The sequence below is a fragment of the Dromiciops gliroides genome, chromosome 4 (genome assembly GCF_019393635.1).
Source record: "Dromiciops gliroides isolate mDroGli1 chromosome 4, mDroGli1.pri, whole genome shotgun sequence".
Classification (NCBI taxonomy): Eukaryota; Metazoa; Chordata; class Mammalia; order Microbiotheria; family Microbiotheriidae; genus Dromiciops; species Dromiciops gliroides.
In genome coordinates, this window is record NC_057864.1 from 416,982,703 (window position 1) to 417,009,142 (window position 26,440).

Sequence of the window (26,440 nt, forward strand, 5' to 3'; positions counted from 1 at the left end):
GTTTTACCTAGAAGGCAGGGGGGGAGAATAATGCTCCAGGAAAACAAGGATATTTAAGGTCACAGAGACCCAGCTGGGTCACCATACTGGGGACTCGAGGAGGGAAGCCAGTCTAAGCAAGAGCTTGATAGACACAGTACTTAATGTTGGAGCTGCTGACTGTTCTACACGTTAATTTTCTCAGTCTTGGAATTGAAAGAAGCTTAGTAAAGAGCAGTCTCTTTTTTTGTCCGTTCTGTGACTTATCTGACGTAGAGTTATCCAACCTCTTCTTCAACGTTACCAGTAGTGGGGAGCTTCCTGCTGTTAATTTAAGTACTAGAGACCTGTGTTCCCTGAACATTTTGCACTTAGTTGGAGAAAGGTGTTCAACCATCCTAAAAGATTTTTTAAATATAAAAACAATTTGGTGCAGTGGAAAGAGCACTGCCTTTGGAGTCAGAAGGTGAGTTCAGATCCACTACTTATTACGTACTTGCGTGACTATCAGAAAGTCTTCTGGACTTCAATTTCCCCAATGATAAGATCAGGGGTTTGCATTAAATAACTTCTAAGGTATTTTTCCAGTTCTGAATTTATGTTCTTTATGCCATAGAGTTATTAACACACTTTAATGTAATAGCTTCCATGTGCTTCTGTTGAGTGCCACTACTCACCTGCTTTCAGGGGTGGAATGGTATGTGTTGCCTAGTCCTTGAATAGTGACATCTAATCCTTCCCAGTCCCATGCCCCTTCACTTTTAAGGTGAAAGGAATTAGGTTCTAGGTCATAGGATTTGTGGTCCCACTAATCAAACTGAACCTTTGATAGATTCAAAAATTCTAAAATGAGGAAGAGGAAAATGGAAGGCTGACTGGGACATGTATCTGAGGGAAGGATTTATTAAAGCTATTGTTGGATTGTTTTTTATAAAGATCAGTTACTGCTATACTCACAGAAATCTATTAGTCACCCATTCCTCAGTTTATAATCTAAAGACAGGAATTTTATACATGCTCATGGAAGAAGACAGCATAAATTAAATCCCCAGATGGCAACAGTTCACACCTGCTTAGCATTCTAAAGTTTGTAAAGCACTTTCCTCACAACAGCCTTATTGTTGGTTTCCATTTTACAGATGAGTTAAGAGTTGGAAGATATATCAGTGACCATCTAGTCCAAAATTTATTATGTGGGGATCCATCTTATTTGATCAAATCCCTTATCAGAAATAGGAACAATTATTAAACTGATGATAAATTTTAAACTTCCCCTCCTTTTATTCTGCTGTAAAGCCACTAATGAAATCAAGGAATGGAGGGAGAAATAAGAAAGTGGTAAATACACAGGCTGGTTAATCCAGTTTAGAATATACAGTAATCAATAATACCTAATGTCATTTTCAAGTGGAAAATAAGTATTTATGAAAAAGCTGAATTTTCATGCTTTCACCTTGTCTACTTTTCATTCACCAAGACAATCAGCAAGGATTGCACATTTTGCAATAATTTTACTTTGTATTAGCAGCAATGATGATAGACTGATGCAGCAACAGCTCAAAGACACATCTGCTTACCTTCTAGGATCCTCTCCGCATTTGCTCGGTATGTGTCTGCAGCCTGGGCTATGAATCGGGCCGTTTCTAGATGGCTCAACATAATTTCACAGCTTTGATCATTTTTTTCCCACATGTCTGTCCCTTCAAAAGTGACTACCTGCCGCTCCATCAAGGTCACTAGAGGCATAAGCAGTGGGACTGTTACCTTGTTTTGGGGAACACACACCGTCTCTGGAAAACAAATGGGAGTCTGTGGGTATAACTCTCCACGAGGACCAAGGAACAAGACAGGTGAGACAGGCACAGGAAAATGACTGGGATTTTGAGCAGGTTTTGATCAGTGGCGGTGGAATGGGCTGCCTAGAAAAGTCATAGGTTCACCCCAAGTGGGGCTCTTTAAGCTAAGGCTGGATGAAGGAAAGGGAAAAGGAATAGGCATTTATATAGTGCCTACTGTGTGCCAGGTGCTATGCTAAATGTTTTACAGATATCATCTCAACTTAGAGATAAGTGCTGTTTTGATCTCCATTTTACAGAAAAGGAAACTGAATCAAAGGGAATTAAGTGACTTGCCCAGTCACATAGCTATTAAGTATCTGAGGCCTGATTTGTTCTCAGGTCTTCTTGATTCCAGGCCAAGCCCTCCATCCACTGAGCTGCTTGGCTGCCTCTGATAAAGCAAAAGTGGTGGTGATTCTTAGAGAATGGGAGAAGGTAAGGAGGGGATTCTTGTTTAGGCATGGGGTTCAACAATAAATATGGCTTTGGGGGTTCCTTCCAACCCTAAGATTATATGATATACAAAGTAGCCAGGGTTTGTTTGTTTATTTATTTAAACCACTAAAAATTCCATGAAATTATGTCATTCCTGAGAAATAGCCTTCCCAAACCAATAATCTCTACAGATAAGCCTTTGCCAGTTCTGGTTGTCAAGCTTTTAACTCAATGCCCTGAGACCCTGAGAGAGTTAAGAAATTATAAATTCTCATGCTTGGGTGGGGAAGGGTGTGTGTGTGTGTGTGTGTGTGTGTGAGAGAGAGAGAGAGAGAGAGAGAGAGAGAGAGAGAGAGAGAGAGAGAGAGAGAGAGAGAGACACTGTTCACATGGCCTGAAGTGGTTGCTTTTTTGCCTACCTTTGCCTTCATGTAAAGTTCTGCTGAAAGGTTTTAGTTGCTTTTCATAAAGGATTGCAGTCTGGGTGTATTGGTGTCGTAAAGCAGTCCATGTCTGTTCTAACCTCGTAATCTGTGAGGAGAAATGTCACAGTAACTCTTGGGAAAGCCATGCTGATGTCATTTGGAAATAAACCTAGAGCCCCCCCACATAAATCAGAATTAGAGTAGGTAATTGCTCCTTCGTGAAACATTTTGCTTAAAGATCTCCATCAAGGGAGAACCCACTACCTTCTTAGGCAGTCTGTTCCAATTGTTAGGAATTAAAAAAAAAAAAAAAGTCCTGTCATCAAGCCCAAATTTTCTTTTTTATTTGCACCTTCCACTCACTGCTCATAGTTAAGCTCTCTGGGACCAATATGATCCCTTTTCCACATTACAACCTTCCAAACACTTGAAGATGGGCTGTACCAGAAACTGTGATGTAAAATCAGAAGGCATCAATCAATACAACTTTTTTTTGGTAATGTGTCCAGAGCTGAACATAATATTTGAGATATGATCTGATCAGGACCTAGGACAGAGACCTGATCACTATACCTCATTATCCAAGGGGAAGGAGGAAAAGACCAATATGGAATACTTTTGATCTAACGTAGGTACATTTCATTCTGATGGCAATGTTGGCCTAGGCTAATTTCTCTCATACTACCCTCTAAACTGTTCCTTCCTGCTCACCCCTCCCTTCTAAACTAGAGATGTATTCACTCTTTTAAACCTAAAATTTTATCCGGGGTGGGGGGCAGCTAGGTGGCACAGTGGATAAAGCACCAGCCCTGGATTCAGGAGGACTTGAGTTCAAATCTGGCCTCAGACACTTGACACTAACTGTATGACCCTGGGCATGTCACCTAACTTTCATTGCCCTTCTCATCCCCCCCCCAAAAAAAAGTTTTATCTGTCTCCTTGCTTGTTCTCTCATGCTTTTTCATTTGTCACTACCCTGACTTAAGAGTTCATGCTCCGATGGAACCAGATATATGAATAGATTTGGCCAAGGTGTGAGGCCACACACACTCAAGTGTGATGCGTGCAGTTGTTACAGAGCCTATTTCCTGCTCAAATTCAGTTATATTTACTTATCTTTGTAACTGTCATATCTCATTGGTTAAGAGTATGCAAGGATTGTTTTGGTTTTTTTTCTATCCCCTGAACCCAGCACAAAGTTTAACAAATGTTTGTTGAAATTTGTTGATAGAACAGAAATCAGTTGTATTTTGCTGGCTTTGACCTGTAATCCCATACTTAAAGTATATCCACTTAATTCCCAGCAACCCTCACCATTCAAAATCTAACCCCTGCACTTCAGGGGTTAAATCTGTGTCACACTATTGCCAATGTCTTGTGCTGAGAATGAAGAGACCACCTTTAGAGAAGTGTAACTAGGTTCATGCCACTTCCACAGAGCTAGGGAACTTCCTGCCTGGGTAATAAACTAGGAATGTCTGGTAAGTCCCTAACATTTTAAGGTTGATGTCACAGAGGGTTAATAAGCCAGCCCTTTCACCAAATGCCTCTAGCACACAAAATCCCAAATATCACTGTCAGGAAAGTATTGGGTTGAATGGGTGATAGGTATGATCCAGTGGAATGTATATAATGTAAGTTCAACCCAGATAAATAACTCTGATGTTTCTAGCTAGAAGAGATTTCATTTAGTTAAACTCCCTCGTTTTACAGATGAGAAAATCTGAAGCTGCAGAAGGATCATTAAGCAGAGGGACCATAGGATGGGGCATCTCCCCAGGCCCTTGCCCCTATGATCTGAGGCCTGGGACTCAAAGAAGACTGGAGAGCAATGGGAACCAGATAGCAGGGAGAAGAACATAAGGTCTTTTCCCTAAATCTCTGTAGCATTATTATCATCTTGGATTGTTAAATCTCTTCTGATTACTCCCAGGATCAGAATCCTTAACATGTAATTGTACATGTTTTATACATCCTCTTATTATAGATTTAGTTTAAAAAATTAGGGAAGGGCAACAGGAGAGGACCTAACAACACAAAGGTAGTAATTTTCACAGTGTTCATAGATTTGGAGTTATAAGGGACTTCTAGTCCAGCTCCCTAGTTTTTTTCCCCGCTTTGGTAGGAAGGGGGCCAAATCTGTGATTTCATTAGTGAGGAAACTCCCACTACAATTGCAGCTGTGCTCAGTTAGTTGTTAGATCATTTATAGTCTTTAAAAATTGCTTAACTAGCATGTGTTAGTAGCAGAATTTACACCCAGGTCTTCCTGACTCCAAGTCCCAAGCCAGCTCTCTCTTCCCTATACCATGCTGCCCTCTCCTCATCTGACACATGAGGAAACTTCCTCCTTTAAACATCAGTGTCCCGGGGCAGCGAGGTGGCGCAGTGGAGAGAGCACCGGCCCGGAGTCAGGAGGACCTGAGTTCAAATCCAGCCTCAGACACTTAACACTTACTAGCTGTGTGGCCCTGGGCAAGTCACTTAACCCCCATTGCCTCACTAATAAATAAGTAAACAAACAAACAAACAAACAAACATCGGTGTCCTGGTCCCAACTTGGGTCCTCTTGGTCATCTCCCACAGCTTTAATCGTTGCCTCTGGGAAAGTACTTGATTGACCTATATCTTTTTACAACCTCTACAATCCCACATCTCAGCTTGTGCTAGCCATCTCCACTTGGAAATTCAGTTAGCAACTCAAAATAGTTCCAAAATTGTACTCACTTCTCCTTAACCTACCGAGTTCTTCTATTGATGGCATCACCACCACTCTTGCTGGAATAGAAATTTGGAGTTCTCGTTGGCTCTTCCCTAATTCCTCATTCCCCACGTCACAAGTCTTGTTGAATCTACTTCCAAAAGCATTCTTCTCTTTCCCATCCACTGCAACCCTCCTCTTGCAGACCCTCATCTTTTGTCACTTCTACTATTACAACTAGCCTCTTAATTGATCTTCCCTTCCACCCATACTTTGCCACGCTGCTACTAAAAATCCTCCTAGGGCACCAGTGTGGCCATCTCATTATTCTACTGGGGAAAAAACCCCCAACAACACTTCAGTGACTCCATAGTATTGAATATAGCATAAACTTCTGATTCTGGCAAATGTGCCTTGCAAATCACAGGCATTTAATAAATGTTACTGAATTTTATTCATGTACTCTTTTCCAGCCAAACTGGACATTTTCTCCTTCCATCCCCATTCTCATCCCACCCTATCCTATCTTCCTGCCTTTATTCTTGCTATTTTCTATGTTGGGAATGGATCCCCCACTCCTATCCCCAATTCTGTATGTTAAGTTTCTCCATCGTTTCAGGGAACAACCCAGGGCCCATCTCTTCTACTAAGGCTTCTGTGATTCTCCAGTACCCATCCCCAGTTACAAAGGATCTCTTCCCCTCAGAGCTGGTAAGGTTAGTGTCACATCTTCCAGTGCCCCTTATGCCTACAGTGTCTAATGAAGAGTAGGCACTAAATACATGTAGAATTGAATTGGTAAAGTTTCTCAACCATTAGACACCTCATAAAAGTTTATAAGTTCCAAATGAGATGCCTTCAGCAGGCTATCCATATGTAATCCCCTGTCCCTTGAACAAGTTTCCCTAATGTTCTAGGCTTCATAGGGTTAAACACTACACTGTCAACACATGCAAAGATCCAGACAGAAATATGTTGTTTCTGGCAAACACAAGTTACAGCGTGGCATACCATCCTAATTGGTTTCTCACAAAAAACATTGATTTTTTTTTTTTTCCTTTTGGATGACACTCCTCATTGTACATCAGAGGCACTTGCTGACTGTGAGCAATTATCCACTGTTTTAAAAACAGAAACAAAGTACTTTGCACAATACTCTCAGCTGCCCTTGTAATCAAAGGCAGCTTTTATCATGGTTCAATTCAATTTACTTATTGAATACAACAGTTAAGAGATCTGCCCGGCTGACAAACCCGCTAAAGAACATTATCTCCACCTATGAGGCCACAGAAGGCACAATGATCACTTACTTGTGGCATTTCCAAGGCTTTCATGATGGCGGAGAAGGCGTACAGGTCCCCCATGGAGTCCTTCAGTTCCACCGCCACCTGAATGATTTTATGGAGTGTTGCTGCTCTCTCTTCCAAACTACCAGTGCAGCCCAGGATATCCACTGCTATACCTATGGCCATGGTGCTGTGTCTGGAAGGGAGGAGGTGTGAGGTCATTCTGGTGACAGAGTCAATGTAGGCAGGGTTAAACCAAAGGCAAACCCATTAAGTGAATGTTAAGGGCAACAACTGCTGTATCCCTCAAAGCTATTCTCAACAGGAAAGCACAGTGGGCCAAGAGTCAGGAGGCCTAGGCTTCCAGTACCTGGTAGGTAGATGGGCAGACCATAAACGAGTCCTTTAATCTCACGGGACCTCAGTTTTCTAATTTGTATATTGGAGATATAATTAATTCACCATGGGGTGGGGGGACATGAGGAGGGGGACTCAACACAACTTGCGGGGGAGGCTTTGATTTCCTCTCTTTCTCCTAATATTTCAAGGACTCCACTGGAACACAAAGCTGTCTGTCAGTATCCCTCCCTCTTGTCGTCTGACCAGTCCATTTTTTCTAAATACACATTTCTTTGAAGACATCCTTTACACCAGATCTTTAAAGTTCTATATTTGTTGCATGTTGCAGTCTCTTCAAATCTAACATGTGCCCTCTACACTGCCATCTCAAGTGATGCGCATGTTTAATTCCTCAGAGACTAGTGTTCCGTGACTTAGACAAACAACATCAGTAGTGTTGAAATTCAAAAGATGAGGCTTTGTTCCAAGGAGAAATGTCCCTTCTAAATTTGACAGCACTTTTTCCCTCTCATTTCCTAAATTTCTAGTGTTCACTTTGTTAGGCATTTAATATGACTTAAGTACATGCTTCAACAGTTGTATGTCTATTAGGCAACTGCTGTGTTTCAGTGAAGCAATGTTGTGCTGGGATACGTGAAAAATGGGGAATATGAAGGAATGCAACCTAAGAGGGCAATATAACAAATACACAATTACGATAAAAAGCAGAATGTCATGAGAGAAAAGATAAGAACCAAAGGACTGTTGAGGAAATTTTAGGTTGGAAAAATCACACACAGCTTATGGAGATGGAGCAGAAAAAAACATTCTAAGCACAAGAGAGTCTCTGTGAAGGTAAAGAGAGGGCAGAGGTCATTGGGAACCTGTCGCAGCACAGAAGGGACAGTGTTCTGACAGACACACCCCCGTGGAAGACTTCCTCTTTGTCACAAATAATGCTTTCAATGGAAACAGGAACCCATGAGCTTAACCCAGAGGATTTACTGTCACCTGCTTCTACATTCACTCCACAAAACTTTAGTCCTTTCATAGCAATTACAGGTCTAGAACAAAATGAGACTGCTTTCCTAACAGACTTTTTCTATCCTTCCTCCCATCATTTATTCTTGAATCGGCCTTCCAAATGGACAAAGGCCTTTAAGATGAGAGAGGCCAGGGTTTAGGAGGTATGAAGAACTAGGACCTTTGTCTGTCGTGTATTTCGACCACCCCCAGACTTGTCACCAAGGCCATGATTATTAATTCCTGTGGTTTATGGGTCAGCCATGCACTGGCTGCATACAAAGAGTTCTGTTCTTTCCCTAATCCTCCTCCTACAGCAGTGACATAAACACAGCTATGATCTCTGAGACTTGCTCTTCAGTTGCCTTTGTTAATGTCCAGGAAGTGTCCTCCTGTGAGTGTCTTCAGAGGAAAAACCTAGGTTCACAGGAACATGCCAAAGACTGACGTCTTTCTCAAGGTAGATACCTATTAAGTACCTCCTTTGTTTCAAACAATGCTGTCTCCATTGTACTGGATTTTTCCTTTCTCCCCCCCCCCCTTTTTAAATGTGGTATTCTGATAGATCAGAGGGGTAGTGTCATCTTCTAACTACCTGACAGGCAAGGGTTGGAGGACTAAAATGAAGAGTAACGAAGGGTGACAAAGAATGTTTACCTTTCAATGATGTCCAGGCGCAGTTGGTGTCCATAAGGCAAGGTAATGAGTTCCAAACCTGAGTTTACTCCCATGATCCTCCTCATCTCTTCAGAGACCTCTAGTATCCTAGCAACCTGTTAAGTTGAAAAGTTTAAATATATTAATTTGGGAAGTTGACTTGACATGATCCTGATGTAATGTGTAGAAAAAGCTAGAGAAAAACAAAGGCACACTCAAAAGTATTCTAAGAATACCCTTATCTAAAAATGTATGCAAATTATACAATGATGTCAACACTAAAAAGTGAAAACTGAGGGGAAAGAGTAGAGGGTAAAAGGGATCGAGTTGTTTGGTCTCCAGAATGTTGACTTGGCAAGAATTTTAAATCAAAGAAACAGTTGGCTTATTTAAGCTCATGTCAAAAGTATCCTAGAGACCTGTTGTAATATTTTACTACCGGTGCCAGATGTGGGTATGTATGTGTGTGGATGTATTGGACTCCATCGTTTTACTTTCCCATAACCTTTGCCATTCCAATTCTCACAAATACTCTGATTGTATCCTTAACGATGCTTCTCTTGTGATGAGTAGTTAGCTCTTTAAGTCTGGAAATGATTAGGGTTGACACTGAAGGCTCAAGGAAGAGGTCTGAAATGTGAGTTTCAAGCATCCTAGCATCTTAGATGTAGAGCTGAATGGGACCTTAAGAGGCCATCTAATCAAAGATGTGTTTGTTCTCCTATGGGGACTTTTACTTATGGGAATGCTGGTTCTACGTAACTTTTAAGGAGGGGGGCCTGACTCTTGAGTGTAAAGCCATGAGGCCCACCACAATATACCAAGGAAGAAAGAGGTATCAGTTATACACTTGTAATTACTGTGGAAGGGAATCATAAGGAAACAGGATGTTGGACTCCATCTCGTTAATTTTTTAGTAGCATTCCAGGATGCCTCTTCAGTACACATAATGAAACTGCAAAACAAAATGTCTGGGAGTTTGGCCCCTGTTATTAACTTAGACCTTCTTTAGTTCAGCAGAGGAACCACTGGGGGTTCAAAGAAAATAAACACACAGGAATTCAGTGGCAAGTCCAGATACAAAAATGATTAGTTCACCTACGTGGCCTTCTACTTTTGGGTGCTCTGGGCCTCTATCCCCCAGATAGGGGCAGCTAGGTGGCACATTGGGCTTGGAATCAGGAAGACTCATCTTCGTGACTTTAAAGCCATCCTCATATACTAGCTTTGTGACCCTGGGCAAGTCACTTAACCCTATTTACCTGTTTCCTCATCAGTAAAATGAGCTAGAGAAGGAAATAGCAAACTACTCCAGTATCTCTGCCAAGAAAACCTCAAATGGGAGTCATAAAGAATTGGGCATGACTGAACAACAAGCTCCCATGTACAAAACAAGACTGATTCTCAAGGGCTGCTTGACATCCATCTTTCTGAATTCCTAGCTTCCTTCAGAGCTCACATCAAGAGCCACTTATATGGGTTCTTTCCTCCTTCATCATGGTTGTTCTTCACCCAACACCACCCACCCTGAAATGCATACTTATATGCATCCCCCACTAGAATATAAGCTTCTTGAGGCAGAGACTATAGCACAGTATCTGGCACATAGTAGGCACTTAATAAATGTTTACTGATTAATTGACAACTACCAAGGGGGGTAATGTTCTTAAAATGACAACAGTCTCCATAGTTGTCCATTGGGAACTGCAATATGCACAGGAGAAGGAATCCTGGCACAATTCACTAGATCAAATTTACACCTTTGGCCACAGGAGGAAGGTGCCTCCCTAGGCATCTGTCATAGCCTATTTGCATCAGAGCTGCTGGCAGCAACCCAGATTTCTCCATGTGTTTTGAAATTGGAGATCTGTCATCTCTGTTAAGCCCAATACCTTTACCTGATTTCTTTTAGTCATCATGAACTATTGTAGTCAGAATAAAAAGCTCCATATGTTTTAAGGTAAAAAAAAAAATCACACAACAAAATGTATTCACAAGTAAAGAACCTCTATTTTCAGTGAAAAGCCTAAATAATAATTATAGCTGATATTTAGAGGCATTGTAAAGTTCACAAAATGCTTTACACTCATTATTGTCCTTGTGCCTCATTGGTTCTTCTGGATTGCACGCATTTTAGAGAAAAAGAAACTGAGCCTCAGAAATATGGAAGTGATTTGCCTTTTTTAACACAGCTAGTATCCGAGAAGGGATTCGAACCCCGACACTGTCTTCTTGACTGCAAGTCAAAAACTGTGTAACAAACCGAATGTTACCTTGTCCTTTTCCTAAATGACAGAGTAAGCAGTGACTGAATGGCTGGCAGCTGACTTTGAGAAAGTGAGGATGAGGGGCATTGGAATGCCAGTCTCCAGTTGATTCAGTTCAAAACAGCACTTAGTAAAGCCTAGTATGTGCCAGGCCATGAAGATACAAAAATCAAAAGTGAAACTTTTATCCTTCTGCCTTTAGTCCAAGAACTAGGAAACCCCCCAAGGCTGCTACTGTATTCAGTGGCTTCACACTCCAACACCATTAATCAAGAACATGTAGTACAGCCTTTGAACATCTACCTATTATAATGGAGGAATTGGTTTTGAATCCTAGGCCCTGCTAATTAGACCAGCTGTGTGACCTTGGGCTAATTATTTAATCTCTGGGAACCTCAGTTTCCTCATCTATAAAGTGAGGAGGTCAGACAACATTATACATCTGAGGAGCTTCCTTCCAATTCTTTGACTGTTCTGATTTTAAAAACAACAGCAACAGCAACAGAGATACCGAAAGAGTCACAGGGTCCCTGTGGCTTGGGCCAGGGTCTGGGGATCACTGATCTGATTATAGCAGGAACTTGGCTGGGCGTCAGGGACCCTAAATGAGGAGTGAGTGACCTTGGGTCTCAGCTGACCTCTTACCATTTCTTCAATTAACCCACATATAAAGATAAATATATCAGTGAGTCCCTGACCCATATAAACCAAGTGAAAAGCAACCTGAAGTGGTAGGACGGTAAACTCTGATGTGTTATTCAAAACCTGGGAAGTGGGATAAAAGTGATAGACTATCATAGGGCATCAACCTTAAAGTTCCTCAAATCCAACCCATCTGACAGTGGAGAAGGAGCAAAAGAAAAAGGCAGTGCAATGATGGGGGCTAGAGAGCCCTCCATTTATGAAGTGTGTCTGAGAGAAGTTTCAAGCACTTGAGAAATCATTGCTATTTGCTTTGAAAAATTAATTAGGCTTTTTTGCATCAGCACTGGAAAAATAACACTTAAATATTTCAATGGCATTTTTCAAACATTAATTACCCACCCACCCCCACCATGTCCCTCCACATACACCACTGGAAAATTGTTTTTGTTTTGTTTTCTCCCATCTTGTTGATGAAATGGGTAAAAGGATGTTTACAGTATAGAATGGACTTCAGAGGGATCTGAGCGATTTTCTTTCATAGATTCTGCCCACCACCCCCCCCAGCCTGCCTTTCCCCAAACACTCTCACCACACCTTATTTTAAGTATCCCCAAACACTGTAACAATAAAATAGTTCATTTTTCTGAAAAATGTAGTACTTTATAATTTATAAAGCTATAATATTTAAACTATGTAATATATAAATATGGGGATATTTTAATAACTGTACCTGTAACTATACACACACCTATATGAACATATAGTTTAAAGGACCTCCAAGGGTCCTTTTAATTAGCATCAAGGCGAGATCATAGGCTTGGCAAACTCTGTGAAGGTAAAGGATTGTTTTACTTTTTTGTCATTGTGTCTCCAGTCTATAGGACTGAACAAATGGGAAACATGAGATAAATGCCTGACAGTCAGTATCAATTATTAAGTGCCTACTATGAGGGGCAACTAGATGGTGCAGTGGAGAAAAATGCCCACTCTATGCCAGGCACTGTGCTAAGTACTAGGGATACAAAAAGAGGCAAAAGACAGCCCCTGACAACAAGGAATTCACAATCCAATGGGGGAGACAATGAGCAAACAGAGATGTACAAGCCATATACAGGACAAAGAGGAAGCAAGTAACAAAGGGAAAGCACTAGAATTAAGGGGGAAAAACTTTCTGCAAATGATGGGACTTCAGTTGGGACTTGAAGGAAGCCAGGGAAGGCAGTAGGTGGAGGTGTGAAGGAAGCGAACTCCAGGCATTGGGGGACAGCCCAGGAAATGCCCAGAGCCAAGAGATGGAGAGTCTTGTCCTTGGAACAGCCAACATCACTGTATCAAATAGGATTTAGTAGACTGTAAGGTGGAAGGAAACTGGAAAGATAAGGTACTAGCTATGGGTTTTGAATGCCAAATGAAGGATTTTATATTTGATCCTGGAAGCAATAGGAAGTTGTCGTAGTTTACAGAGTGGGGATAATAGGTTTAGACCTTTGCTTTATGGCCACATGGAGGATGGATCTGCATGGGGAGAGACTCAAGGCAGGCAGAACCACTCGCAGGCCACAGCAGTGAAGTGAGAACTTGGCTTCAGGGTGGGTGGTGGCAATATCAGCAGACAGAGGAGAAGGCATTCTGGAGATGATGTAATAGTGAAACCAATGGGATTGATATGGAGGGGTGAGAGAGTGTATAAAGGCAAGGATAAAACCTAGTTGAAAGCCAAGCAGACTGGGAGGATGGTGGTATCTTTGACCTAGGGAAGTTTTCAGGTGGAGGGAAAGTTTAGGGGGAAAGAGAATGAGTTCTGTTTGAGGAATGCTGAGCTTAAGATTCCTACTGGACATTCAGTTCAAGATATCTGAAAGGCAGTTAGAGATGTGAGTTTGGAGATCAGCAGAAATGTTAGGGCAGGATAGGTAGACTTGAGAATCATCAGCATGGAGATGGTAATTAAATCCATGGGAGCTGATGAGATCACAGGGTGAAGCAGAGAGAGGTGAGAAAGAGGCCCAGGACAAAACCCAGAGGGATCAGATGGGTGTGATCTGGATGAAGGCCCAGCCAGGGGAGTGGTCAGAGATGGAGGAGGAGAACCAGTAGAGAATGGTGTCCCTAAAACCTAGAGACAAGAAATTATCAGGGAGGAGAGAATGATCAACAGGCTACAGAGAGGTCAAGGAGAAATGTCAACTGAAGGATTGAACTGGATATCTTTGCATGTTTTGTTTATGTGTTCATAACTCGAAAGTCCATATGCAAATCTCAAAAGGCTCATTTGTGGAGACTGGTCAATGTTCTCTGTCTTCCGGAGAGAGAAGACAGGCAACCACATTGCCCTTCTCTCTCTTGAAGGAACTCTGAAGAGAATCCGAAGCCATGAGTATTCTCTCTGAAATCCACAAGCCAAAAGTCTAGTCTTTTCAAGCTCTCTGCCAACTCAGCCCCTCCCTTAAGGACTAGAAGACTGAGTGAGTGATCAATCTCCACCGATGAGTAGAGTCTTGTGCAAAGGAGGTTTGAGTAGACAGTAAGCCTTTGAAGGCAAGAGCTCTTTAGCTTTCTTTTAGTGTTGGTGCCTAGTAAAGTGCTCTGATAAATGCCTGTTGAATTGGATTGAATCGAACTAGAAATGGAACCCACAAAACTGAAGCCACTGGAACCTTTGCTCAATCAGTCTCAAAGCACCACTGACTTCACCAAAAGAAAGAATAGCTCTTATATTTGATCCTAAAAGAAGGCTTTGGGTTCAGTGGGTGTGTAGTAGGTACCAGCTCTAATCCCAAACTACTTACTCCTCAATGGTTAATCCTATGAATGCATATCCTGAGGGCTTAATCACTTGGAGGAGAGAGGAGAGGGTCAGCTTTTAGGGTTTTTTATAGAACAAGATCTGGGCAGCTAGGTGGCACAATGGATAGAGCCTGGAGCCAAGAAGACTCATCTTCCTAAATTTAAATCTGGCCACAGACACTTACTAGCTCTGTGACCCTGGGCAAGTCATTTAACTGTTTGCCTCAGTTTCCTCATCTGTAAAATGAGCTAAAGAAGGAAGTGATAAACCACTACAGTATCTTTGCCAAGAAAACCCCCATAAAGGGTCATGAAGAGTTGGACACGACTGAAAAAGAATGACAAAAAGAACAAAATCTAGGAGTCTAGACGGGATTAAATTACAGGTACCGGAGAGCTGAGACTGAAGGGAGGCCAGACAGACAGAAGCCCTGGCCAAAAACAACGAATGATGAAGGACATTTTAAGACACATGTTTTTAATACCACAAAATCTAACAGTGGAGCCTCAAAGGCTCTCTAGTGGACTATATCCCAGAGGGTGCTGGCTACCCCAGAGTTGAAACATTTGACACTGTGGACTACCACCTCTTACAACCTTGACTTGATATTCTCTTGGCTTCCGTGGCCATCGCTGTGTCTAGTTTTCCCGACAGATCCTTCTCCATTTTCATTGCTGGTTTCTCATTCTTCTGTTCCTAAGAGTAGGAGTCTATCACTGCTCCCATCCCCAAGCTCCAGCCTAGGCCCTCTCTTAACTCTACTGTTGGTAATCTTAGCCACTCCCAAGGCTTCTTTGCGGATGACTTCTGAAGCTGTTCCTATTTCCAACTGTCTGCTGGACATTTCCAAGTGGACATCTGACATTTCAAACTTAAAACATATGAAAAATATTTTTTCATTTCACCCTCTCACATCTAAGTCTTTTTCTTAACTTCCACATCACTTTCTTAGTAACCTAGGCTCAAAACCCCAGAGTAATTCTTGACTCCTCAGCCTACCCCCCCCCATATCCAATCAGCAGCCAAGTCCTGGAAATCTCTTCAATCTATCCCTTTCTGTTTCCACTGTCATCATCTTAGTGTGATCCCTCATCACCTCCTGCCTGGACTGTTATCATAATGATCCAATATTATAATAGCCCCATAATAGGTTTCCTTGCCTCCTGTCTCTTCCTTTTCAAATCCTTCATTCACAGTGTGCCCAAAGTTATCTTCTTAAATAGATCTACTGTATTGATCTATTGCTCAAAAACCTGTGGCACCTCACTGCTTCCCCCACAAAATACAATTTCTTTACTACAGTATTCAAGACTCCATGGTATACGGTTTCAATTTACCTTTCCTGCCTTTCACATCTTCCTCTCATCTATCCCTTTCATATTACTCTCACAGCCGCCATCTTCATTCAGGCCCCACTACCTCTTCTCCTAGACTACTTCAGTGACCTCCAAAGTGGTTTTTCTGCCTCAAGTCTTTCCCTACTCCAATCCATCCTCTACCGAGCTCGCCAAAGTGTTTTTCCTAAGCCCCTCCCTTACTTAGTCAACTCCAGTGGGCCCCTAGGATAAGACACATTCTTCTGTTTGGATTTTAAAGCTCTTCACCATCTTGCCCCAACATAACTTTCCATTATTCTGCACTCTAGTCAAACCATTTCCCAGTCTCATCCTGAATACCTTTGTATATCCCATTCTGTAAGCCTGGAATGGATTCCCCAACCCCACCATGAACCACTGACATTGTTTCCTGATCTTCAAGGACCAGTCTTTGTGCCTTCTCCATGAAGCCTTTTCAAATCTTTTACAGCCACAAGTGACCACTCTCTTTAAACCTTTTGGACAATCTGACTTTTCCTATGTATTTAAAAACATCCTATTTTGTATTAGAGTTATATGTATAGATGCCTCATTGCCTGAATTGTCAGTTTCAATGAAACTGTAACATTGGATAATAGGATCTGGGACTAGAAGATTGGAAATCTAAATCCTTTATTCTACAGATGAGAAATCTGAGGTCCAGAGAACTGATTCATCTAAGGTCATGTTTCTCATTGTTGTGTCAGTAATGATGTTTAATGGAGTTAATTAAATCAAGGGGTTCAATTTCCAAACCTAGCCTAAGGCACCCAAATGGCCTTTCTCTAGTTCTAGGAGGCAATTTTCAAGAGAGAAATTTGGTTTTACCTCTGGGTAGATAGTCCAACCACTGCTACTTTCTAGCACTCAAAATCAGGATATAAGTGAAGAAGACCAGGCATCTGACAATACTCCTAAAAGCTCTAATTGGTATAAGTTTCAGAGAGGCATATATATATCCACACACATACATATATACATCTATTTATTTAATATTTATATTATTTATATATTGTTAATATATATAACAATATATAAATAAATACAACTTATATTTATATATATATACACCTCTAATTGGTAAGTCAGAGGCATAAATATTAAATATATATTATATGTATATATACATTTATACACATACATACACACACACACACACACACACATATATATATTTGGGCTTAACATAAGGAAAAATTTGTTGACCAATTAGAACTCTCCATAAGTGGAATGGCTTGCCTTGTAGGTTTCCCCAACAAGAGGTCCCTAAATAAGTGAAGGCTGGATGGCCAGTTATCAGTGATGCTATAGAAAGGTTTAATTATAAACTGACAGAGAACTAGACTTTGTTTCCCTCTATAGTCCTTATCATTAATCCTCTATTTAATAGTCATCAATATGTCCACACTGTGAAAATAATGTAACTTATGCCTTTTGCTTATAAAGCCCTCACCTCTCAAGAGACCACAGAACTTCTTTTTTTTTTTTAAGGCAATGGGGGTTAAGTGACTTGCCCAGGGTCACACAGCTAGTAAGTGTCAAGTGTCTGAGTCTGGATTTGAAACTCAGGTCCTCCTGAATCCAGGGCCGGTGCTTTAACCACTGCACCATCTAGCTGCCCCAACCACCAGAACTTCTTAAGCCATCTTAGCACACTAGGCAAGAACTTGGGGTTCAGATTCTGAGACCCTGGGTTGAAGTCTCCCCACTGCCATTTATTACGTGTGTGACTATAGGCAAGTCATGTAACTCTCTTTCCAGACTCAGTTTCCTCATTTGCAAGATGAGAGGTTGGACTTAGATGACTCCTGGTCTTTTCTGGCTATCAGAATATGAGAATGAGTATCACATTCTCCCCTTCACTTTTTCCCACTGCCTCTGAGAACAGGAGGGGCTCCCCAGTACAGAACATGTGGAGGCCAGATGTTCCCAGGGCTCACCTTGCCACTTTGGCTGCTTTCTGCTCTGCCTCCTTCCTCTTTCTGAAATCTTTTTTTTTTTGGGGGGGGGAGGGAGGGGAAGAAGGAAAAGAAAAAAACAACCCTTTCAATTCAAAGGAAATTTCCAACATAAGAGTAAGGAGAATTAATAGTGAATTGTGGTCACATTGTAGATCAGCCAGGGAAGGGAGGCAGAGACCCCTGTGCATGAACCTAATACATGTCTAGAAAATGAATGAGCTCCCTGGCAACTTAAAATGGCAGAGGCACAACTGGGAAGACTCCGAATCAACCGTGCCTCTCAGATTTCTGTGACATCCCACAGGAAGGAATGACTTAGAACCAAGCCTGGCTCTGCATCAGCCCAGAATAGAGACCATGGTAACCATGGCCACCATCCAGTCTGTAACCCTCATCACCATCTCATCAGGCTGTTGGGCTCCCAGAAAGCGATGCACAGATTAAATCTGCTCATCCCCTGGGTGTTCCATACATAAAACTGGCAGATGAGATACTGCCCAAAGGTGTGGCCAGGAAGACTAATTGTAGCAGAAGGAGGAAATGAGGTGGTTTGCTTATTGTCACGACTGGGAAATGATTTTGTCCCAGCCATAGTGAGATGACTTCACAGATGCCTCAAGTCAGCGAGATGCTTTTGGTCTTTGCTGTCTCAATCTAACTCTTTAGCACGTCATATAAGGTGGCAACGGTAACCTGGCCTGTTGACCGTCCCCTGGAGATGAAGTTGTCCCTTTTTCCTACAGCTCGTACGGGGAGGTTCTAAGCTAGACGAGAAACCTTTGACATCTAGGAGCGTGTCATAGTCTCAATCCTGAAGTAGATACAGTGCCATACAGGGATATTATCCAGTGTGAAAAACTCAAGATGATAACAATAGTATTAACAACAACATCAGACAGTTATATAGTGCTTGAAAATCGACAAAGCACTTTTCTCCTAACTGGTGGTGAATGCCATTTAGCCAAACAAAATTTTACTCACATTCAAGTGACTTGGGCATATGCCCAAATTGACCACCAGTGTTAACCAAGTCTATACCACAAATTACATTGGAAGAAAAAACCCCAGTTGTAGGTTTAAAGTGTTGGACTTGGAGTCAGAAAGACCCAAGTTCAAATCTTTCTCCTGAAACTTGCTAGCTGTGTGACTGTGGGCAAGTCATTTAAGACTAAGCCTCATCTGAAAGAGGAGGATAGTAATATCTGTAATTGCTGCTTTAAAGGGCTAATGTGGACCTCTGCTTTGCAAACTCAAATGTGCTATATTATATCATTTACTATCATTATTTAATACACCTCCCCCTTCTCACAGTCTGACCATAAAAAGCGTCTTTCATTTTTGAATGACAGGGGCAACTTCACAGGCTTGAGCAGTTTTAAAACAAAACGAAACAAAACAAAAAACCTGGAAGCCCCTAAGCTGGAGACAGACAATGGCTTCCATGCTAGGAAACCAGCATCCTTGCTTGGGGTCTAAGTATCAGTTTTCATTGGCAGAGTATGTACTAATAAAAAACAGAACACCCCAAACAAAAATAACAACTAACACAAAAAAAACACTGGTAGACATTTTTGGCTTTAAGGGATGACAGAACCCAAGGTCCTTATAATTTTATGTTGCCTACTGCTACTGAGTTGGTGGCTTTACCCCTACCCCCGCCCCCATCATGGAGCATTGCCACCATGGAGATCAGTATCTAAGGTAATGGTTTATACTACCAGAAAAGGACAGCTGACTTTTTAAAAGTTTATAACGGTGTTGTGACATTTGAAACTAATTGTCTCCATCAGGCCACAAATAGGGCCAGCTTTTTTAAATGGTCCTGCGTAGCTATTTGATTACCAGTTTCTTTATCTAGAGATGAGCAGTGGTGGCCGGGCTGGGCTCAATCTGAGCTGAGACACAAACTTCCTAGAAATGCCCTTTCAGAATGACTCAATTCAATGCAACAAACATGATGGGCTGTGTACAAGGCCCAGTACTAACAAGTGAGATACTAGGTAGTCTAGTGGGGTAATAGCAAATGTACACCGATGACTATAAAATAATATATAGAAAAATTCTCAAGAAAAGGACAAACACAAAGTGCTCTTGAGAAACAGGGCAAAAAGACACTGCTGACTGGAGGGAGTAGAAGGGGCTTCCTAGAACAGGTGGCATTTAGGTCGGGCTTTAGAACACAGCTTCTTAACCTGGGATACATGAGTTTGTTGGGGGCATGTTTGTGTTTTTTAAATATATTTCAATAACTACTTTACTATAATTAGTTTCCTTTGTAATCTGATGTGTCTAATACATTTTGAAATATTATTCAAAGGAGGAGTAGGCCGCAGGTTCCACCACAGTGCCAAAGGGATCCATGACACAACAAAAGTGAAAGATCCCCAAGGTGTCTTTCAGCTCTGAAAACTGATAAAAATAACTGCCAGGTGGCAAGGGAGACCTCTAGTGTCAGTTTCCTGATACCACTAGAGGGCATGAGGTATGTACTTGGCCACAGTTTCATCCCTGGGCTCTTCTAACCTGCAATAGAAGTGTCCGGAGTGAAGTCCACAAGCTTCCTTCTAAGAAGGAAGGAGTGCTCTGACCTCTCACCCTTTGATCAGTGCCTGCACTCATGGCATCTTCAGCCATTCCAGATGTTTCTCATAAGCAAACCCCTCAGAAAGAAAGGGGTGGCTAAGTGGAAGTATAGACACCAGCGTTTACCTTGCAGTCCATCTTGAGCATGTGCTTGGCAATAACCTTGGAATCATTGTTGGTGAACAGCTCCTTGGCACGTTTTAACATCGATGTCTCAAGAGGCTTGTTTTCAGGAGGAAGGAGTTTGGATTCAAAATCATTGGGCCTGAATGAAGACACTGTCTCCAGAAAGGGTGTCACAAACACCCCGTCACACTCTTGTCCCTTCTCCATCTGGGCAGCTAACAGAGGCCTCGGAGTGTCATTGGCGTCTTCAGCGTCCAGGATCAGATAGTTGGTGCCAGAGTTTCGGAGGGAGAAGGCCCCATTCTCCTTGGCCATCAGAGACTCCCCGCAGCCACCCTGGGGACACAGAGCCTGCTTTGTCCCACAGAAGCCAGGGGGGAAGGCAGGATTGAGTTCACAATAGTTTGCCTCAAAGTTGTGCCAAGTGGAAGGAGACTGGGGCGGCTTGAGGAAAGGCACTTTGCTGGGCTTAGGTGGAGGTTTGGGATACAGTTGGCTGTCCGATCCTCTCAAGGCTTCCCCAGGGACCTGTGCTTCCAAGGAGACCCTCCTCACCACCGTGGGGCTGAGTGTTGGCTCACTGCCTGTCCTGAACACTGGGGAATCTGGACAGGGGCTTGTGTCTACCCCAGAGGACTGGGGTGGCAGCTTAGAACCTAGAATTAAAACGAGTGTCAGAAAAGCTTAGCTGTATGAAAAACAAAAACAAAGAAACAAACAAAAACCCAAGGCAGCTACCACCCCCTTCCTAGCAACTTAGTGTGAGAGACGGTATGACCTATAAGGCTCTAGACTTAGGAGTTAAAAAGTTCAGAGCTCAAATTCCCACCTCAAGACCACTCACCACTTGTGTGACCCTGGGCAAATTACATAACCTCAGTGTCTCAGTTTCCTCATTTGTAAAACGAGAGGGTTGGACTTAACCTCTAAGATCCCTCCCTAATTCATGGTCCCATGATTTTACTTTATTTATATCTCTGTGTTCATTTCCAGAGAGTTCCTGATATATACCTCATCCACAGGAGAAAAAGTCATATTTCAAAGAATAAGCCAGCCAGCAAACTACCCCATTTCTGCAGGGACATCCCCTAATGCTAATAGTTGTCAGCTATCTTCTAATGTCATCTGGGAATCACACACACACACACAAGGTCAATCCAGTGAAGGCCGGATATTCCATTCAATATGGAAGCTGATTTTTCATAAAGAGAAAGAAGCGTGTAGGCATTCGGCATTAGAGACTCTCAGTCACCATCGGAGCCTAACGACACATAAAGAGGGCACAGAGAAGAGAGGTAGAAAGAAGTGCTTTACGGTCAGCAAAAACACATTGCATACATTATCTCATTTGTTTTTCACCCTTTGGAGTAGATGCTATTATTACCCCCAATTTACAAATTAGGAAACTGAGGCTGAAAGAAGTAATGAGATTTTGCCAAGGCAGATTTCATAGGCAGGTTCTTCTGATGCCAAGTCCATTTACCACCAGTCTGCCTACTACATTTTCTGCCAGATTCATCTGCCCATCATTTCCTCATTACCCACTTCCCCCTGTTTCCATCTGTGTCACCACATCAAGAGAATAACAGCAATGAACATTCATGTACCACCATGAGATTTTCAAAGCACTTCACTTCTACTAATTATGCCATTTGATCCTCACAACAGCCCCGTGAGAATGGTGTTAGCATCACCCCCATTTTGTAGGTGAGGACACTGAAAATCAGAGAGGTTAGGTGAGTATTAAGTGTTTGAGGCAGGATTCAAATCTAGGTGTAATCTCGGTGATTCCAGGTCAAGCTATCCACCATTGCCTACAGTATGCCTATGCTTCCAAACACAACAGGCATTATGCAACCCGCAGACAGATGATGCCATGAAATGGGTTTCACAGAAAAGAAGGAAGAGCTTATTGTATTTGGGTGACTGTTCCAAAACAAAGAAGCGGCAGGTGTTCTCACCAATGCTTTAACAAATCCAGCCTCTTTAAATGCTTCCTCCTCTTAGCGTCTTAAGAATGATAAGCATATAGCTCCTCTCAGCAATACAGCGATCCAGACAATTCCAGAGGACTCATGGTCGAAAATGCTCTCCACATCCAGAAAAAAGAACTGGAATCTGAATGCAGATTGAACCATACTGTTTCTATTGTTTTTTTCTTTTTTGAGGTTTTCCCCTTTTGTTCTGATTCTTCTTTTCACAACCACGACTAATGCAGAAATAGGTTTAATGTGATTGTATATATATATATAACCTATATCAGATTGCTTTCTGTCTTGGGAAGGGGGAGGGAAGGGAGAAAAATTTGGAACTCAAAATCTTATAAAAACAAAATGTTGGCAACTCTCTTTAACATTGGAACTGGAAAAAAATACTATTAAGATTTTTTTAAAAAAGAATGATTTCAAAAGCATACGAATACAAATTAATAGAGACCAAGAAAGGGGTTTCTGAGAAATTTCTTTCAAGTAAGAGCCATCAAACATCTGTCAGAATCAGCCAATTCAATCTAAAATGCTCATTCCTATGCTGCTGCAGGTATTATGGAGTGGAAAGAGCAGACAAGGAAAACTGGGCATCTGGGTTCAAATCCCAGTTCCTCTTAATAGCTGTGTGGCTATGAGCAAGTCACTTGAATATCAGTTTCCACAGCTAAAAAGAGGGCTATAGAATAATTCTGCTCTTCTGCCTGCTTCTTTGGGAGCAGCTGGAAAGACGTTTCATGAACCTTTAAGTATACAGGCTTACATGTTAGTAGGCACTTTAAAATGTTCAATTGAACCAAAACACTAATATTTACAATAATCCAAGACAATCCCAAGGGACTAGTGATGAAGCATACTATCCACTCCCATAGAAAGAACTGATAAAAAGAGCACTTGTGGATTGTACACATATAACCCAGTTGATGTCTTGTGGAGGGGAAGAAAGGGAAGGGAGGGAGAAAAATTTGGAACTCTAAATCTTACGGAAATAAATGTTGAAAACTATCTTTACATGTAACTGGGAAAAATAAAATAAATGTTTGTTGCAAAAAATCAAAAAAAAAATACTGATATTAAGTGTGAATTCTTTGGAGGCAGCTGGCGGCAACAGTAGATAAAGAGTGCTGGACCTAGAATCAGGAACACTTTTGAGTTCAACTCCAGCTTCACACACTCACTATATGTGTGACCCTGAGCAAGTCACTCATCCTTTGTTTGCCTCATTTGTAAAATGGGCATAACAATAGCACTGACCTAGAAGGGTTGTGTGAAGATCAAATGAAATAATGATTTGCAAAGCACTTGGCAAAAAGCCTGGCACCTAGCAGGCACTATATAAATGCTAATTCCTTCCTTTCCCACTTTTATCGCCACTTCTTTTGTGCCAGCAAAGAAAGGGAGTGGGGATGGGAGGGGGAAAGATTGAATCATGGCTCCCTTTGTGTTTGAATAGCTGAGGACGTACCAATGGGCAGGTAACTTTCAGACTGGTGGGCCTCTGAGTGACAAAGACCTTTTATCCTGCATGTGATCCAGGCATGCAGGCTGGCTCCCACTTTTTTCTTTATTTCTGAAGAAAGACACAAACGAAAGTAGAAACATGTCACAAGAGAAAAAAAATCAAGTAGCATCATAATTTTTTTAAAATCAGCAGTAAGAACAGCACTATGGTTAGCAGTGTGAAATCTGCTGATCTGAAGGAGAAACAATTAAAAGAATGCCAAATGACCAATCATTTGCACGTGCCCTCTTTAGGTCCCTCAACCTCAGGGAAGACAGGTCGGCTGGCTTGATTTAAAGCCTAGTTCATCCAACCTGTCCCATCCTGTTGAATGGGGCTGAGGGTGAGGGGGTGGGGGAGGAAGTTGCAGGCTACTCCCAGGAAAATCAAGCTAACTACTATGTACCATTTCAACAAAGCCTAAAATTACTTGCAGACTTGGGGCAAATGACTTGTTTTAGTTAACATGCAATTTTCACAGCAGTTTCCTTGTGTCAACAACTGCTACTACAGAGTTACGAGTTTCAAAGCTGTCGCCGGGCCATTTCCTTTTCATGCAAATCTCAGTATCCCAGAGATATCAGTAAAAGCCATGACAAAAACTTTCCTGGTTTGCCCACACTCACTAACAGAGAACTCCTCAGATTGCTGAGTGAGAGTGGGGGAAGGATTTAAATTTTTTGTAAAGGGTGACATTCTGGCACCAGTATTGAATCATAGGGACTAGATCTAGCTTTGGAAGGAACATTAAAGGCCCTCTGGTCCAATCCTCCCACTTCACAGAGAAGAAATTGACATTAAGTGACTTGCCCAAAGTCATGCCAGTAGCAAGTACCAGAGAGGCAGGATTTGAACCAGGTCCCCTTCCTCCAACATCACTGCTCTTTCCCCTGAGACACTAGTTGACAGCAGGCAATGCAAGGTTCATTGAAGGGCTTCATTAGGGCCTGAGGAGCTGTGCCACCTTGGCTTCCTCATTTTCCACGAATCAGGAACAATCCCTCCAGATCAAAAAAGGGACTGCAAAGCTACATTTCGTAAAGCTACTCTCAGCCAAGCTGTAATTGAATGCCACCAGCTCTGAACATTCCTGAACTGTGGCCCTGGAGCACTGAGAAAGGAGGAGGGGAAGGTTTTTTTTTCCTACCTTTGTAAGCCTCAAAGAAAAAAAAAATCCCAACCCTTCAACAACAGAGGCATTCCTGGAAACCAGCAGCCCCTCAATGATAACCGGGGGCAGAGGGTAATCTCCAGAGGGAAATGGTTTCAGTAAAGTGATACTCTAACTCCGGAGCTGAGAGATCACTGCAGGCAGGACAGCTGAGCCCTGCCATCCTGTCCCGGAACAGGGTCTGGAATGTAACCTGACAACATCGTAAATGCCAACCATTGGCTCCGGACACTGTCACATGCTGTGGGCTGCCAGGGAGAATGAAGTGGAGGAAGTCCTGGGCACCCTTGGGAGTTCATGGCTTACTCCCAGCCACTAGTTCACAATGACACAAGATGTCACCACCTAGAGCTCCAAACCCCTTCAGATTTTTCATTCCCAGCCCAACACAACCCCCCCCACACACACACACCCCTTTCTTTTTACCTCCAGATCCTAACCCTAAGATCATGGAATTTAGAGTTGAAAGGGAGTCTCACAGAATAGCACCCATCCCTGCTATTTCACAGAAAAAGAAACTGAGATCTGGAGAGTCTATATGACTTTGCCCACAGACTATAAATAGCAGAGTGAGGATTAGAAACAGAGGGGAGGAGTGGTTTAAAATACCTATCGTCTGAAAAAGATCTGGGAGTTTTAATGGATTTCATACTCAGTAATAGCCCACAATGTAATAATGTAACTTAAAAAGCTATAACAACTCTAGTCTGTGTTGAAAAGTCCAGGGTTGGGGGCAGCTAGGTGGCACAGTGGATAAAGCACTGGCCCTGGATTTGGGAGGACCCGAGTTCAAATCCAGCCTCAGACACTTGACACTTACTAGCTTGTGACCCTGGGGAAGTCGCTTAACCCTCATTGCCCCACCCTAAAAAAGAAAAGTCCAGGTGAGAGTCCTGCTGTGTATCATGTTCAGTTCTGGACATCACGGATTAGGAAGAATATTGGTAACCTGGAGGAAGCCCCAAAGGGGTACAAAGGTGCCCGAAGTCCATGTCATCTAAGGAGTGGTTGAGAAAATTGGAGCTGTTTTGCTTAGAGAAAAGATGGCTGGAAAAACTCATGCTATGGCCGCTCTTCCCTTTCCAAAGTTTCCCAAAGCTAAATCAAAGGCCCTCGGGTCTCCTTCCTTTTGAGATGTCCTCTGTTCTTACTTATTTGTATACCCCTGTCTGAGGTCTTAGTTGAACTCAGTTCTCCCTGACTCCAGGCCTGGCACTCTTATTCACTGCGCCACCTAGCTGCCAGAAAATGAGGGATGGTGACTGGACTGAGATTTCACTGTGGGGGTTTTTGGGGGTTTTTTTGGGGGGGGGGAATAGGGATCAAGTGACTTGACCAGGGTCACACAGCTAGTGTCATGTGTCTGAGGGCAGAT

At 42.3% G+C, this 26,440-nt stretch overlaps 1 protein-coding gene across 1 annotated transcript in view; it reads right to left on the reverse strand.

The window, feature by feature from the left end:
- Window positions 1-26,440, reverse strand: part of BCAR3 (BCAR3 adaptor protein, NSP family member) — a 166,611-nt gene that overhangs the window by 1,936 nt on the left and 138,235 nt on the right. Inside the window, 7 exon segments of the mRNA XM_043964167.1 lie at window positions 1,557-1,769; window positions 2,672-2,783; window positions 6,689-6,860; window positions 8,684-8,799; window positions 20,409-21,064; window positions 23,859-23,889; window positions 23,891-23,963. Of these exon segments, the coding sequence (XP_043820102.1) occupies window positions 1,557-1,769; window positions 2,672-2,783; window positions 6,689-6,860; window positions 8,684-8,799; window positions 20,409-21,064; window positions 23,859-23,889; window positions 23,891-23,963 (1,373 nt within the window).